Below are 14,973 nucleotides of genomic sequence, written 5' to 3'. Positions count from 1 at the left end.
TCCATTATCATTATGCCAACATATGTCATTACATCCGAAATTATTTATAATTTGTTAACATTTATTAACCGCTTCCATACAGAGCAGTTAGACCCCCTTTTTCAGCTTTCAGTACTCTCACACTTTGAATGACAATTGCTCAGTCATGCTACACTGTAACCAAACAAAATTTTTATCATTTTTTTCACACAAATAGAGCTTTCTTTTGGTGGTATTTGATCACAACTGGGTTTTTTTTTTCGTGATATAAGCAAAAAAAAAGCAAAAATTTTGAAAAAAAAACACTTTTTTTAGTTTCTATTATAAAGTTTTCCAAAAAATTAATTTTTCTTCATACATTTGGGCCAAAATTTATACTGCTACATATCTATGGTAAAATTAACCCAAATTTGTGTATATTATTTAGTCTGTGTGAAAGGTATTGAGTCTAGAAGCTATGGTACCAATTACTGAAAATTGATCACACCAGATGTACTGACGGCCTATCTCCTTTGTTGAGGCCCTGAAATGTCAGGACAGTACAAATACCCCCCAAATGACCCCTTTTTGTAAAGTAGACAGTCCAAGGTATTTAGTAAGAGGCATAGGGTTTTTTTTTTTGAAGTTATCATTTTTTCCCACAATTCTTGGGAAAATGAAGAAAACATTTTTTTTTCTTTTTTTTCCCACAAAGTTGTCAATTTATAAGCTATTTCTAACACATAGCATGTACACAGCAAAAATGACACCCCAAAATACATTCTGCTACTCCTTATGGTGATACCACATGTGTGAGACTTTTACACAGCCTGGCCACAAAAAGAGCCTCCACGTCCAAGTAGCACCTTCAGGCGTTCTAGGAGCATAAATACACATAAAACTTTCTTACTACCTATCACATTTTTGAAGGCCCTAGAGCACCAATACAATGGAAAAGTCCACAAAATGACCCTATTTTAGAAAGCAAACACTCCAACTTATATTTTATGAGGCATTATGGGTCGTTTGAACATGTCATTTTTTTCCACAAGTTTTTGGAAAATGTGGGAAAAAAAACAAACTTTTTTTTTTTACACAAAGTTGTCAATTTATAGGATATTCCTAACACATAGCATGTACACAGCAAAAATGACACCCCAAAATACATTCTGCCACTCCTCCTGAGTATGGCAATACCACATGTGTGAAACTTTTTCACAGCCTAGCCATTATAGAGGGGTCCAACATCCAAGAAGCACTTTCATGCATCCTAGCCACTTGCCTAGGCCTATTTTTGACATTTGGTGTTTACAAGCTAAAATCAGTTGTTTTTGCTAGAAAACTACTCGGAACCCCCAAACATTATATATTTTTTTTTAGCAGAGACCCTAGAGAATAAAATGGAGATTATTGCAATATTTTTTATCACACCGTATTTGTGCAGTGGTCTTCCAAACGCAATTTTTTTGGAAAAAATTCACTTTTTTTAATAAAAAAATAAGAAACCAGTAAAGTTAGCCCAATTTTTTTTCATAATGTTACGCCGAGTAAATAGATACCCAACATGTCATGGCGTCAAAATTGCGCACGCTCACGGAATGGCGACAAACTTTGGTACTTAAAAATCCCCATAGGCGACATTTTAAAAAATTCTACAGGTTGCCATCTTAGAGTTACAGAGGAGGTCTATGGCTCAAATTATTGCTCTTGCTCTAACGATTGCGGCGATACCTCACATGTGTGGTTTGAACACTATTTACATATGTGGGCGGGGTTTCTGTGTGCGTTCGCTTCTGCGCGCGAGCTCACGGGGACAGGGCGCTTTAATTTTTTTTTTCTACTATTTTATTTATTATTTTTTATTTTTACACCGTTTAAAAAAAAAAAAAATTTGATCATTTTTATTTCTATTACAAGGAATGTTTACATTCCTTGTAATAGAAATAAAAATGATCAATTTTTTTTTTTTAAACGGTGTAAAAATAAAAAATAATAAATAAAATAAATAGTAAAAAAAAAAAAAAAAAAAAAAAATTAAAGCGCCCTGTCCCCGTGAGCTCGCGCGCAGAAGCGAACGCACAAGGAAACCCCGCCCACATATGTAAATGGTGTTCAAACCACACATGTGAGGTATCGCCGTGATCGTTAGAGCAAGAGCAATAATTTGAGCCCTAGACCTCCTCTGTAACTCCTCTGGAACTCTCAAAAAATGAAAAAGGCACGACAGGACCTCTTTTTTGTGAGCTCTGGGGTCAAAAATTCCTCAGATCTCACAAGTACACTAAAAGATAGAAAAAAAAAATAAAATAAAAAAAATAAAATAAAATGAAAAAAAAAAGGGACCTTTAAACCGGTTGCTAGGCAACGTTTGCCGTAGCTCCGGTCCTCCAAGACCATAGAGTCGAGTGAGGGCAAGCTTGCCCTCACTCGACATCCTGTCTGTGAGGATCCGGGACCGGATCGTTTTCCCCGCTGCCGGCGGGTCCGGTAAGCGGGGAGAAGGACCGGAACGCGGCGGGAGGGGGGGGGGCACCTCTTCCGACATCCTGGAAGGGTGATCCCGCGGCGAATCCGCCGCTGGGACCACCCTTATCGGAAAGCCAACCGTCCACCGTTTAAAAAAATACCAGGGTTATGGCAGCTATCTGCTACCATAACAGCGGTATTTAGGTTTAAACGGAGGACGTATATAAACCTTTTTGGACTTGGACATGGTGGCTGCATGAAGGGTGACAGGTACTCGGGTACTTTGTTGGGCAGGTGACAGGCATGTGACAGGTACTCTGGTACTGATGAGCAGGTGGCAGGTACTCGGGTACTCTGATGGGCAGGTGACAGGCAGGTGATGGGTACTGATGAGTAGTACTGATAGGTGATACTGTACTGATGGGTACGGATGATCAGTACTGATACTGATAGATACTGATGGGTACTGATGAGTACTGATGAGTAGTGATGGGTACTGATGAGCAGGTGGCAAGTACTCGGGTACTTCAGGTGTCAGGTACTCTGATGAGCAGGTGGAAGGTACTCGGGTACTCTGATGGGTAGGTGACAGGTATTCGGTACTCTGATGGGTAGGTGACAGGTACTCGGGTACTCCGATGACAGGTACTCAAAGTACCCGAGTACCTGTCACCGGGGGAACCCGAGTACCCATCACCGGAGTACCTGAGTACCCGTCATCAGAGTACCCGAGTACCTGTCATCAGAGTACCCGGGTACCCGTCATCAGAGTACCCGAATACCCGTCATCAGAGTACCCGAATACCCATCATCAGAGTACCCGAGTACCTCTCTGTATCCCATCAGAGTACCCGAGTACCTCTCTGTATCCCATCAGAGTACCCGAGTACCTGTCACCTACCCATCAGAGTACCCGAGTACCTGTCACCAGCCCATCAGAGTACCCGAGTACTTGTCATCAGAGTACCTGATGGGCTGGTGACAGGTACTTGGGTACTTTGATGGGCTAGTGACAGGTACTTTGATGGGTTAGTGACAGGTGCTCTTTATTTGGGGGGGCAATCAGTGTGTTTGGGGTGCACTGTAATTAATTGGTAACTAGCTGTTACCACAATCTCCTCCTCACACAGGATCAGTGTGTGAGGAGGAGAACACGGTGACAGCTAGTTCCGTGTTCTCTGTTGACATTTGTGACCGGCTGTGATTGGACACAGCTGGTCACGTGGTAAAAAGCCAATTTCATTGGCTCTTTACCTAGATCGGGGATGGGCTCTGTCCGAGGGACGAGCTTCGTCCCCGATCGCTGCGCTGCGCGCCCCCGTCGGGGTGCGCATTGAGGAAGGAACGAGCGGCTCGCGCTGGAGCCGCTCATGTGATCGGCTGTGATTGACACAGCCGATCATGTGGTAAACGGCCAATTTCATTGGCTGTTTACTGTGATCTGTGTTGGGCTCAGTCCAAGGGACGAGCCTCACCCCCGATCGCCGCGCTGCGCGCCCGCGGGGGCGCGCAGTAGCGGCGAGACCGGGCAGACGTCATATGACGGCCGCCCGGGTTCGAGAAAGACTTCCTGCCAATGTCATTTTACTATGGCGCGGTATGGAAGCGGTTAATAACCAAAATTTTCTTATATGATTGGGTCAGTCTATACTAACTATCCTTATTCTCCCGAGCTTCTAATATTTTTTTCTTTTTAAAATATCCTATAAAGAAAAGAAAACAAAGAAGAAGGGAAGAAAAAAAAAAAAAGGGGGGGGGAAGGGAAGGGAAGGGAAAAGGGGCAGGGAAAGTATATCTGGGGAAGGAAGATTCTCATAGCTAAATCCGCAATTATGTTAAGTTCCTTGTCGCTTATCTTGCCAAGTCCCATAATATAAGGGCCTACATACCTATTTCCATATCAAGAGCCCGTAGAGTATTCTCGGGTTAAACAGCTAGGGGTATTTCTTTAGTATAGGAGAGGGGGAAGATAAGAGAAGGAAAAAAAAAAAGGAGGGGTGGCAAGAAAATGGGGGAAACCCCCAAGTTTGCAAAGTATCTTCCGCCTAAATTTATATGTATCTTGGACCATATACACTGTGTCATTCGTGTCTGCATTCGTCTCGTGCCCGCCTATCACGCCATCTCATTGTTCCTTTTAGTGTCACGCCACCTCGTGTCCTCTGTTCAATCATATCACCTCTTAGTGTACGTGTCTGTGCCGGTAGGTCTATCCTACTTCTTAATATCTCTCAAAAAAAAAAAAAATGTTACTTGCTTTCATCTTCATATTATATTCATCTTTAAAATGAATTATAATTTCTGAACGAAAACCACATACACTGTCTGAAAATTCCTTTTGACCAAGAAGTTTTCTATTCTTCTCCTTTGAATTTTCCTGTCACTATGATTGAAAACGAACGTCGATTTGACCCCACTAACTATTAGGAAATTTAACTAACATATTTTAAGTAAGACATTGTTTTTGTAAGACCAGCATAAGTGACAGCAGGCGCAGGTAGCTTTTATCAAGCCACCTGCCTATGACTAGGGATTCTGTCATACATCATATATTAAAGTTCTGTCTGAAAATTTCAAAACAGTCCTTACATTTTTTTTGTCTTAAAAAAAAAAAAACGTGATCTCTAAATCTGATGATATTTACCAGATTCAACCTCTAATAGTATATCTTCTGTCTGTTGTTCTCAGAGTGGATTAGAGATTTTGCTCCCTAACCATATAGTTGGTTTTTATATATACCACTTCATATAGATATTTAAGAACAAATTTCCTTTTTTTTTTTTTTTTTTTTAAACTTTACATATTTACTAAATTATACACCATACGTTTTTTTAAGGGTATTATCTGATTAATTGAAACAATCGGCCAACGAATTTGATTATGAAAATAATTTTTTCTTTGCAGCCCTACATAATAAAGTGTACTTGAGTATAGTGTAATGAAAATGAGGCCAATTGTTCAAAAGGCAATGTTTAACTGGAAGTGGAACTTTCAATATAATTAACCAAAGCACACTACCAAAGCATCCAAGGAATGTCTCTAAATAAAACAAAGGGTTAAAGACTGGACTAAAGAAATAATGCATAAGGAAATTGGTGTCAGAGACTGGTGGAAAGTTATACAAAACACCTCCAAGAAGTAATTTCTGCTAAAGAGGACACTAACCGCTTCTTAGGCCAAGGGCGTACTTACACCAATACATCCATTGATTTGATGAATAACTTATTAAAAAGGCAAATTTTCTTTGTGCTTTTATTCTCAATCAATTCCTTTGTCTGCAGGCACTGACTGAATGAAGATCTAATGTTTGTTTAAATATATGAAAAAAGTCAACAATTGCCATGAGATGTATTTACTTTTTAACATGACTGTATATAACCACTTATAACAGGGTGGGAAACGGTCACTTTCTTGGGTTCTTGAAAGTCCTTGTCAGATGACGTTCTAAAACATGCGTGTAACCGATGATTTGGGACAGGCTTTAACATAGAGTTAGACTTTGCCTTTATAAGAGACTCCTATCTTAAACTTTTTTTCTATTTACAGATGTGGAACTGTGAAATATGGCTATCAGAGGTTACCTAGAACATCCGTCATCATTGCGTTTTACAATGAAGCATGGTCCACACTCTTGCGTACAGTCCACAGTGTCCTGGAAACCTCTCCAGACATTCTTCTTGAAGAAGTTATCCTAGTAGATGATTATAGTGAGAAAGGTAAAAAAAAAAACCACTGTTTACACGTTTTATTATAAGCTGAACAGGAACATTTCTTCTATGAGGAAATTAGGGACTAGCCTCCACGCAAAGTCCACTATTCACTTCTAGGCTTCAAAGCGGCCCATTTCCCAGTGGCAAATTGAAGACATTACTAAAAATGGGCATATTATGCCCCAGCATTAGAATTAAACCAACCTCCAGTAGAATTTTAATATATCCCAGCACTATTGGCACAATCCCCAACAGAATTATTATAATCCCCAATGCCATCATTTTACCCCACTTGCAGCATTATAATGAACCCAGCAACCCCAAGTAACCTTCAGTATACCTCAAGCTTTGAGTAAACAAATCTGCAATGAATAGAATTGGTTGGATACTGTTGAAATAGCCACTGCACTCTACACATGCCTGCTCCACTCTGAATATTATAAAAACAGGTTTCCTAGTTTTGCACAATGTTTTCACAAGAAGCCACTCTCCCATGAATTATATCCTATTATTCACTTTCTCCCTTGTACACCTTTGTACGTATTAGTTTGAGGTTGATTTACCAACATACTGTTTACTTTGCAGGGGAATTTTCCCCAGAGGTTCATGAACAAAGTGAAGCTGTGCATCAGCATATTACGTGTGAGCAAAAATGCTTTTTTTTTTATAGTTGCAAGTGATTGGGTTTTTCTTTGCAAAGTGAAATTGCACCACATCCACCAAGCTCTAGGGATAAATCTCTTGCAAAGTGTGACTTCTCTTGCAAAATTAAGAGCCAGTTTGACTTTAGTAAATCAATCTCTATATCTCCTTCTCCATGCCTAACAAAACCATAGAAAGGCAGCAGATGCTTTAGTGAAATACTGTTAAGGAGGAGATTAAATTGCAGCCATATAGGAATGATAGAAATGATTGAGGTCTCTCTCAGTCAAATAATTTGATTAGTTCAACTGGTTAAAGCACAGTACTGGAAAAGTTGTGGTTGTAGGTTTGATTTTATTTTAAACAATGTTTTTCCTATTGTATGTTTATTGCTACAACCAAAACTTTTTAGAGGTCTTGTGGCTTTGGAAATGCTAACCAAAACAGATAGGGGATCATAATTAACATAAGGATTTTGTAGGTTTTTTTATTGCTGTATGTGACTTTTTTTTAAGGAAATCTCCCTTCACGCCTTACCCACGTGACACCACCTCCATTGTAGTTTCTCCCAAGAAGACACTGAAGAAAAAGCATTATTCAGAAGCTGAAGTTAGGGGTTGCTAGAGACTAGCACTGGGGTTGTAGAGCTTATAGCAAAGTATGACAAATGTAATCCATGCATGGACGTCTTCTATTTTTGGTAGTCCTAACACTTATTTATAGTAGTTGTAAGGGTTCAGCCCCGGGAAACTTTGCAGAAGACCTGGGAATGTGCCAAGGCCTAGTGATTCCATATTTGATATAAAATATTCACAAACCTGTTCAGAGTAATTTACATTACTATTTATATCTGTATTTTGATTGTATAGTAATTTGTTCTTTTTTGTCATTTGTTATGCTCACAGGAAGTCCCCAGTAAGTGTTTTGTGTAGGTTGTGTTAAAGACAAACTAAAATTGTAAGATCATATTCTGATTACGTGTGCTTGTTTTTAGTTACTGTAAAATAAAGCCGTATGTGCACTGAAGGTCACAATTTGGATTTCAGTGAGTTTAAGGCATATTGGGGATGCCTCATAAATGTAAGGTGAAAGTGGTGGAAATCCAGCCTAGCCTTTACATTTTAATGGAGATAAAATTGTCAGCAGTTCACTAGCAGGACTACTGATTTGAATTCATGTAGGCCCTGTTACTGCGAACACTTATATACACACTAGTGCATGATTCTGCAAATGTTTAGTTTTACCATCTATTTTTCTCTTTTGAGCAGGCTTACCTTGTTTTCACTTCAGCCATAATAGCATAATTGGAAAATAGACTAGGCATTTTATCATAATACACCAAGTCAAACTGAGCACGCTAAAGGAAACCTTTTGTAATAGATGCTAGATAATATAGCAGGACCCTCCAGGTGTGGTTACCATTCATTTTTACAGTGCTACAAAACCTGGGTGCTGTTATGCAAATTGTTACCTCAGCTTGCATAGTTGTGTTCTGTGTTTCATGCAATTTTATTAATAGTACCTGCATGTTCGTCTTTGTATCCAGTTTTTGTTTTTTTTCCAGTAAACCTGCACGTTATTCTTACAATACTCATTTAATTTGCTATTGTAATACTGTAATTTCCAATATGGTTATAGAACATCTGAAGGAGCGTTTGCAAGAATATGTGTCTGAACTGAGGAAAGTTCGACTAATCCGCGCAAACAAGAGAGAAGGTCTCGTACGAGCACGGCTTCTTGGTGCCTCCCAAGCCAAAGGAGAGGTTTTGACTTTCCTTGATTGCCATTGTGAGTGTCATAAAGGCTGGTTGGAACCACTCCTAGAAAGGTACCTTCTTTCACATGGATTATACTGCTCCACATGTTAGTTTTTTTTTTTTAAATCACACTTTATTAAATTTTGTATGTCTTTTGCTTATTTTTTAAAATAAGTATATGAACCCAAATTGAAGGATTTACATAGAACAATAATAGGAGTGTTGAAAACTTTTTTTTTTTTTTTAAAGTGAAAATACACCAAAAACCTCCCAAAAGTAATTTTTTTTTTTAAGTAGTAGTATTATATTATGTTGCAGGATATTATCTCAATCGTTTATCAAATCTTTCTGTAAAAAAAATAAATAAATAAATAAAATAATATATGCGCAAACTGCTGGCCTACTTGGCTCACTATGATGAAAAAATGTCTATTGTACATGTGTCTAACAAAAAGCCCATGGGTTGAATCCGGCATGCACTGTATCTTGAGATTTTTGCCCCAAAAGTACTCAGCTTTTCAACATTTTCCATATATAATTAACAAGGAGAAAATATAGAAGAGGTATTAGAATTCAAGTTTTCCAACACTGTTAAAGCGTACACACTGAAGGAATAATATAAACACAAAGCTTACAGTGGAGGTTAAGGATTTTTAATCAGAATGCTTGGATAGGGAGGAGGGGGGGCATTCACACCATATATGGGGCATAGTGTCTTTAGAGACATGGCATTGCCAGCGTGTATCTGGAACTGTAGAATCAAAATGGTTAAGAATAAAGGGGCACCTGTACCACCTAGCTATAAAAGTCTGACTGATTTTCCTGTACCTTGGTCACTAATGATGAGGGCGCAAACGTAGCCTGTAGTTAATTTTCCCAAGTTTGTGTGAAGGTGGGAGAGTCTGGGTGAACTGCATCTAAAATAATAGAATACAGTTGAGAGATAGCATGTGTTGGTGGGTCTTTCTGTAAAAGTAGAGATTCTAATATAGTTGTACCAGCATTGATATCTGAAAGTGCATTAATGCATTGGATATAGGATAAGGTCTGTTGCCTCTGTAGCCACTGGATTGGAGAGTGCAGAGGGTTGCTAGCAGGGCCAGCTGTAAACAGTGATGGATTAGATTGAAAGACTTGGGAGAGCCATCAATGGGTGTGTTTGCTCCAAAGGCCAAAGGCAGAAGATAAGAGAGTCGGCGGAAAGGCTGGGTTGCTGCGAAAAAGTGGCCACGGTAGTGAGACAGACGTAAGGTAGAGAGGGAACAGTCCAAGATGCAAAGCGTCTGTTGTGTAAGATCTATGCAAATAGGGAACAATGAATGAGGGATCCAAGGAAAGGTACACAAATCAATGGGGTTTATCTGGCCTTCTAATTGAACCCACAGTTTAGAGGGGTGAAACGGAACAGGGCACCCCAGACCGGGTACCTCCGTTGAAAGATGCTCCTAGTGCTTTCCAAGGGCTCCAAGCACTCCACCAGACACCGTAAGCACTTCAGACTCCACGAACCGCCGCAGCTTGGTTAGGGTCTTGGCATCTCCTACCCACCCTGGACCTACGACAAGGCTCCAGGTTCCTGTGGGTGAACCTCTCTTTCCCCAGAGAGTGCAGCAGAACAAGCTCTTATACAAGCTCTTACAAGAGCTCAGTGATTCTCTAAGTATGGAAGACCATAGCAATCCCTGCAGCAGATTCCCCCAACAAGAGACAGAACTCTAGATTGAGGTTTAATGAACTCAGCACAACTTTAATTGAACAAGACTTATATACAGTTTTCACCCACAAAGTTACCACCCAGATGGACCTTGTTGAAGACTGAACATAATATTCACCATCCAATAGGAACAGAGTTTTACACTCTCGTACAGTGTACAAAATATACAATGTGGGACAATCCCCCCTCCCCCTTAGCATCCAATCCACATTCCTATAAGTTTCTCTTAAGGCAGACAGACAGAACAATGTCATTAACATGTAACAATGCAAAAGGGCAATCCACATTCCCTCCCAATACACAACAAAAGGAATACCTGTCTGACACTGAAAGCTATGTAATATACCCAGCATTTAGGAATTACAGATTTCATGGCAAATGGGAATAAATCTTTATATTCCTATATGGAGATATTGCTGGCAAATATGAAGCAATCCAAACCATTACTTAGCTGTCTTTAAATTCCAGTGACGGTGAATACTGTCACATATCTTCCCCCCAAAGGTAGACTAATCCAGGTACCAAATAAACAAGGAAGCTGGCGCTCTGAAGCACTGGGAAACAGCTAGTGTGCAAGCAAAATCATGAAATGAATAAAAACAGAAAACAATATATAACACAGATACCTATATAGCAATAGGCTGGGGTGAAGTCCATGTAATGAGGAAATGAGATGAAGGTCTGCACGAAGGGCCAGCTCTGCTGCACAGGAAGTCAATCTGTCAAAAGGATGAAGCAAAAAAACAAGCGGAGCGCCTCTAAGTGCAATACGTTTAATGGAAGTAAAACATACAACAGGTGGTAACTCACTAGATGTGGATGAAGTGAAGGCACAAAAACAAACATCCTGGGGTCAAGCTGTCCATGTAGCTATTGCCGAGAGGAAGGATGTTGAGAGGATCTGATCCGGTAGATGAAGCAGCGGGGAGATGCCGGCTCTGTCTTCCCCGGGACCGGACTCTCAAGGCAGGCGGGGACTCAGCTTCAGCCGTAGGACGTAAGCACGGTCAGGGGTGCACACGACGCGTTTCAGAGCGTACCTGTCTGACACTGAAAGCTATGTAATATACCCAGCATTTAGGAATTACAGATTTCATGGCAAATGGGAATAAATCTTTATATTCCTATATGGAGATATTGCTGGCAAATATGAAGCAATCCAAACCATTTCTTAGCTGTCTTTAAATTCCAGTGACGGTGAATACTGTCACATATCTTCCCCCCAAAGGTAGACTAATCCAGGTACCAGACCTCCAATCGGTCTGTGCCTGAGTTAGTCGGGTAACAAGTCCCAAAGAGTCAATCCATCATGGCAGCTTCCTTGACAAAGTTCCACATAGTTTGTAAGTTTGTTTTGGCAAGGCGCATGGAGCTCTCATAGCCGATCAGTCTGTGAAAGTCTGGTTTGGGCAGGCCAGACTGGGCTTCTTGGGCACCCTGTGTTCCTAATAGACACAGGGTGATTTAGACATAAGAGGAGCCTAGTAGGCTGAGAGAAGAAATTTCCAACCTCTCTAAGGTAGGCTGTGTTCCACAGGCCCTCCCAATGTCTGCACCCACCCAGTACCCCAAACAAATTGTCGGGAAAACAGTGTTACTCACCCAGCCAACCTCTGCCTCTCTCTCGCAGAACATACCCGCTGCTGTGGATAAGTGTGGACTGGCCCTTCTCCTGGGAGTCCTTTCAGCCGCTGGAGAGAAGACAGGGTGGTGGGGCTCACTTCATCAGGCTGTTGGGGATCTGGGCCGACTGTCCAGCATCCCTGGGGTGTACAGATGAAGACTGTAGCTTTTGCAGGTGCTGGGCAGAGGTTGGTAGCACTCTGCCCTGTTGCCAGCTCTTCTGCTGGGTTGGGGTTGGCGAATACTACCCCCAGGACCTGGTTGGGGGTCTGCCGTAGAGAGGAGGGATCGCCTACCTCCTCCTCCTGGTATTCCTGCGGGGCAGGTTGGGGATCTGGATCGGCCGTCCAGCATCCCTGTAGGTCTGGTGCAGAGACCGCGGTCACATCTGTACCATTGGGGACAGGGCTGTTGTCTCCCTGTGGTTGGGGAGAAGGGTTAGTGGTCTCCTCTCCCTGGAAGGTACACCGCTGCTTGGAAGGAGGAAGGACGACACCTTTGGCACCCTGTAACTCCTGCTGTAGCTGGGGATCTGGGCCGGCTGCCCAGCCTCCCTGTAGGGCCGGTAGAGAGACCTCGGTCCCATCTCCACCTGCCATCGGTGGGTCTTCCAAGTACCACCAGTCTGTACTGTCTCTCCAACTCAAGGGTTGTGGGTCTGGATCTGCCACCCAGGGCTCCGGCTCTGCTTGCAGGGTAGATTGGGGTGGAATGGAGCAGAGCAGGCGTTGGTAGTCCTGCTCCAGTTCCCACTCCATTGTGACCAGATGAATCAGGTCTAACACCAAGTCATCCACTCTGGGGAGATCCAGTAGGGCTTCCCTGGTGTCCTGGATTTCCCAGCGCCGAAACTCTGCTGGACATCCAAAGTCCCTCTCTTCAAAGGCCTCCCACAGCAAGCCCGGCCCACTATAGTCCACACCTTCCGGCATATTGTCGTCAGCCATCCAGTGGTCGTGCCGGGTGGAGTACCACTTTAGTGCCCGGTAAGCTTCATCCAGCCACAACTCCTTCCAAATCAGGTTCCACAGCTCCGTCACCCACTCATCCAGGGGTTGTTCTCCTAGGAAAGGTAACCGCAGGGCAACGTATACCTGGAACCGCTGTTCTTCACTGGGAAGGTTCTCTCTCCGCCTCCACTGCACATTCTCTAAGGCCTCATACCACATTTCCTTTCGAGTGGCATCTCTCCAGTCCAGTATGGCTTCCTCTGATACAGGCCCATCCTGTTGGACCAAGTGTTGCTGCAACCTCCAGAGAAACTCCTCCTCATATGGGGACGCTGCACGGGTGTTAGCTCGCTCCATAACGTTACCGGTGTCTCCGAGCTGCTTCTCCTCACACTAGGACGCCATCCCACCGCTTGCCACCAATGTAACGGAACAGGGCACCCCGACCAGGTACCTCCGTTGAAAGATGCTACTAGTGCTTTCCGAGGGGCTCCAAGCACTCCACCAGACACCGTAACCTCTTCAGACCCCACAAACCGCCGCAGCTTGGTTAGGGTCTCGCAATCTCCTACCCACCCTGGACCTACGACAAGGCTCCAGGTTCCTGTGGGTGAACCTCTCTTTCCCCAGAGAGTGCAGCAGAACAAGCTCTTATACAAGCTCTTACAAGAGCTCAGTGATTCTCTAAGGGAGTATGGAAGACCATAGCAATCCCTGCAGCAGATTCCCCCAATAAGAGACAGAACTCTAGATTGAGGTTGAATGAACTCAGCACAACTTTAATTGAACAAGACTTATATACAGTTTTCACCCACAAAGTTACCACCCAGATGGACCTTGTTGAAGACTGAACATAATATTCACCATCCAATAGGAACAGAGTTTTACACTCTCATACAGTGTACAAAATATACAATGTGGGACAATCCCCCCTCCCCCTTAGCATCCAATCCACATTCCTATAAGTTTCTCTTAAGGCAGACAGACAGAACAATGGGAGGTCATTAACATGTAACAATGCAAAAGGGCAATACACATTCCCTCCCAATACACAACAAAAGGAATACCTGTCTGACACTGAAAGCTATGTAATATACCCAGCATTTTGGAATTACAGATTTCATGGCAAATGGGAATAAATCTTTATATTCCTATATGGAGATATTGCTGGCAAATATGAAGCAATCCAAACCATTACTTAGCTGTCTTTAAATTCCAGTGACAGTGAAAACTGTCACAAGGGGGAATGGTGGAATTAGTCCAATATTTTGGTAAACACTGCCACCTTAGGGTAGAGGGAGGCATCAAGCACCTCCACCCCACGCTAAGGTTTCAGGAGGGTCAAAGTTCTAAAGCAAAATCTTGGACAAGGTGCATTCCAAATAAACTTGGAAAATAAGCAATGAAGTTTCTGAAAAAAAAAAAGGATAAGGGAAGGTTAATGGGAATTGTCTGAAATAAGTAGCAAAAGCTTGGAATGAATACTGACCCTGCCAAGCCATGAAAGGCTTTTTGTCATTTAGTTGTATAAATGTACAAATCTACTTGGGTATTTAGAAGCGGGAGGAAATTCAAGGAGTATAATTTGGAAGCCGCTGACGGTAAATGAGTTCTCAGGTAATGTATGGACTTGGTACTAATCCTAAATGGGAAGTTGGTTTTCAGTTGTTACATGTGTTTAGAGGCTAGATAAATACTGTATTTAAGAGTTTAGTTTTAGTATAGTTGACCTTGAAAATTTCTGATTTTGCCAAATCTCTAGAACTCAAGGAGAATGGAGGGTAGAGAAGTATGTGGTTGGGTCACATAGAGAAGTAAATAGTCAGCAAAGAGAGCCATTTTCAAATGGAGGGGTATTTCACCATGGTCATGGGAATGTTTACGTTTTTGGGGGTTGTATTCAATATGTGCAAAGAGAGATCACACAAAACTTATAAGTATAACATTTTATAAAACTAATGACAGATACAGATATTAGAAAATATAACCAGAATACTTAAGTAAAGATGCTGTTTCTTCACGGAGTCCCATCCGCTTTTCACACGGCATGGCCAGATAATCAGACCAGACACTTGCATGATGCAGCTCTGGAGACGAGACTATTCCAAGGTGTGTATGTATATATATATATATATATATATAAGGATAAAACC

At 41.9% G+C, this 14,973-nt stretch overlaps 1 protein-coding gene across 1 annotated transcript in view; it reads left to right on the top strand.

The window, feature by feature from the left end:
• GALNT12 (polypeptide N-acetylgalactosaminyltransferase 12) overlaps positions 1-14,973 on the top strand; it is a 585,857-nt gene that overhangs the window by 125,899 nt on the left and 444,985 nt on the right. The window contains exons 2-3 of the mRNA XM_082258648.1: positions 5,971-6,140; positions 8,415-8,604. Of these exons, the coding sequence (XP_082114774.1) occupies positions 5,971-6,140; positions 8,415-8,604 (360 nt within the window). The remainder of the gene's footprint in view (positions 1-5,970; positions 6,141-8,414; positions 8,605-14,973) is intronic.

The sequence above is a fragment of the Pelophylax lessonae genome, assembly GCF_965119305.1.
Source record: "Pelophylax lessonae genome assembly, chromosome: 5".
NCBI lineage: Eukaryota > Metazoa > Chordata > Amphibia > Anura > Ranidae > Pelophylax > Pelophylax lessonae.
This window is presented reverse-complemented; position numbering and strand designations above follow the sequence as displayed.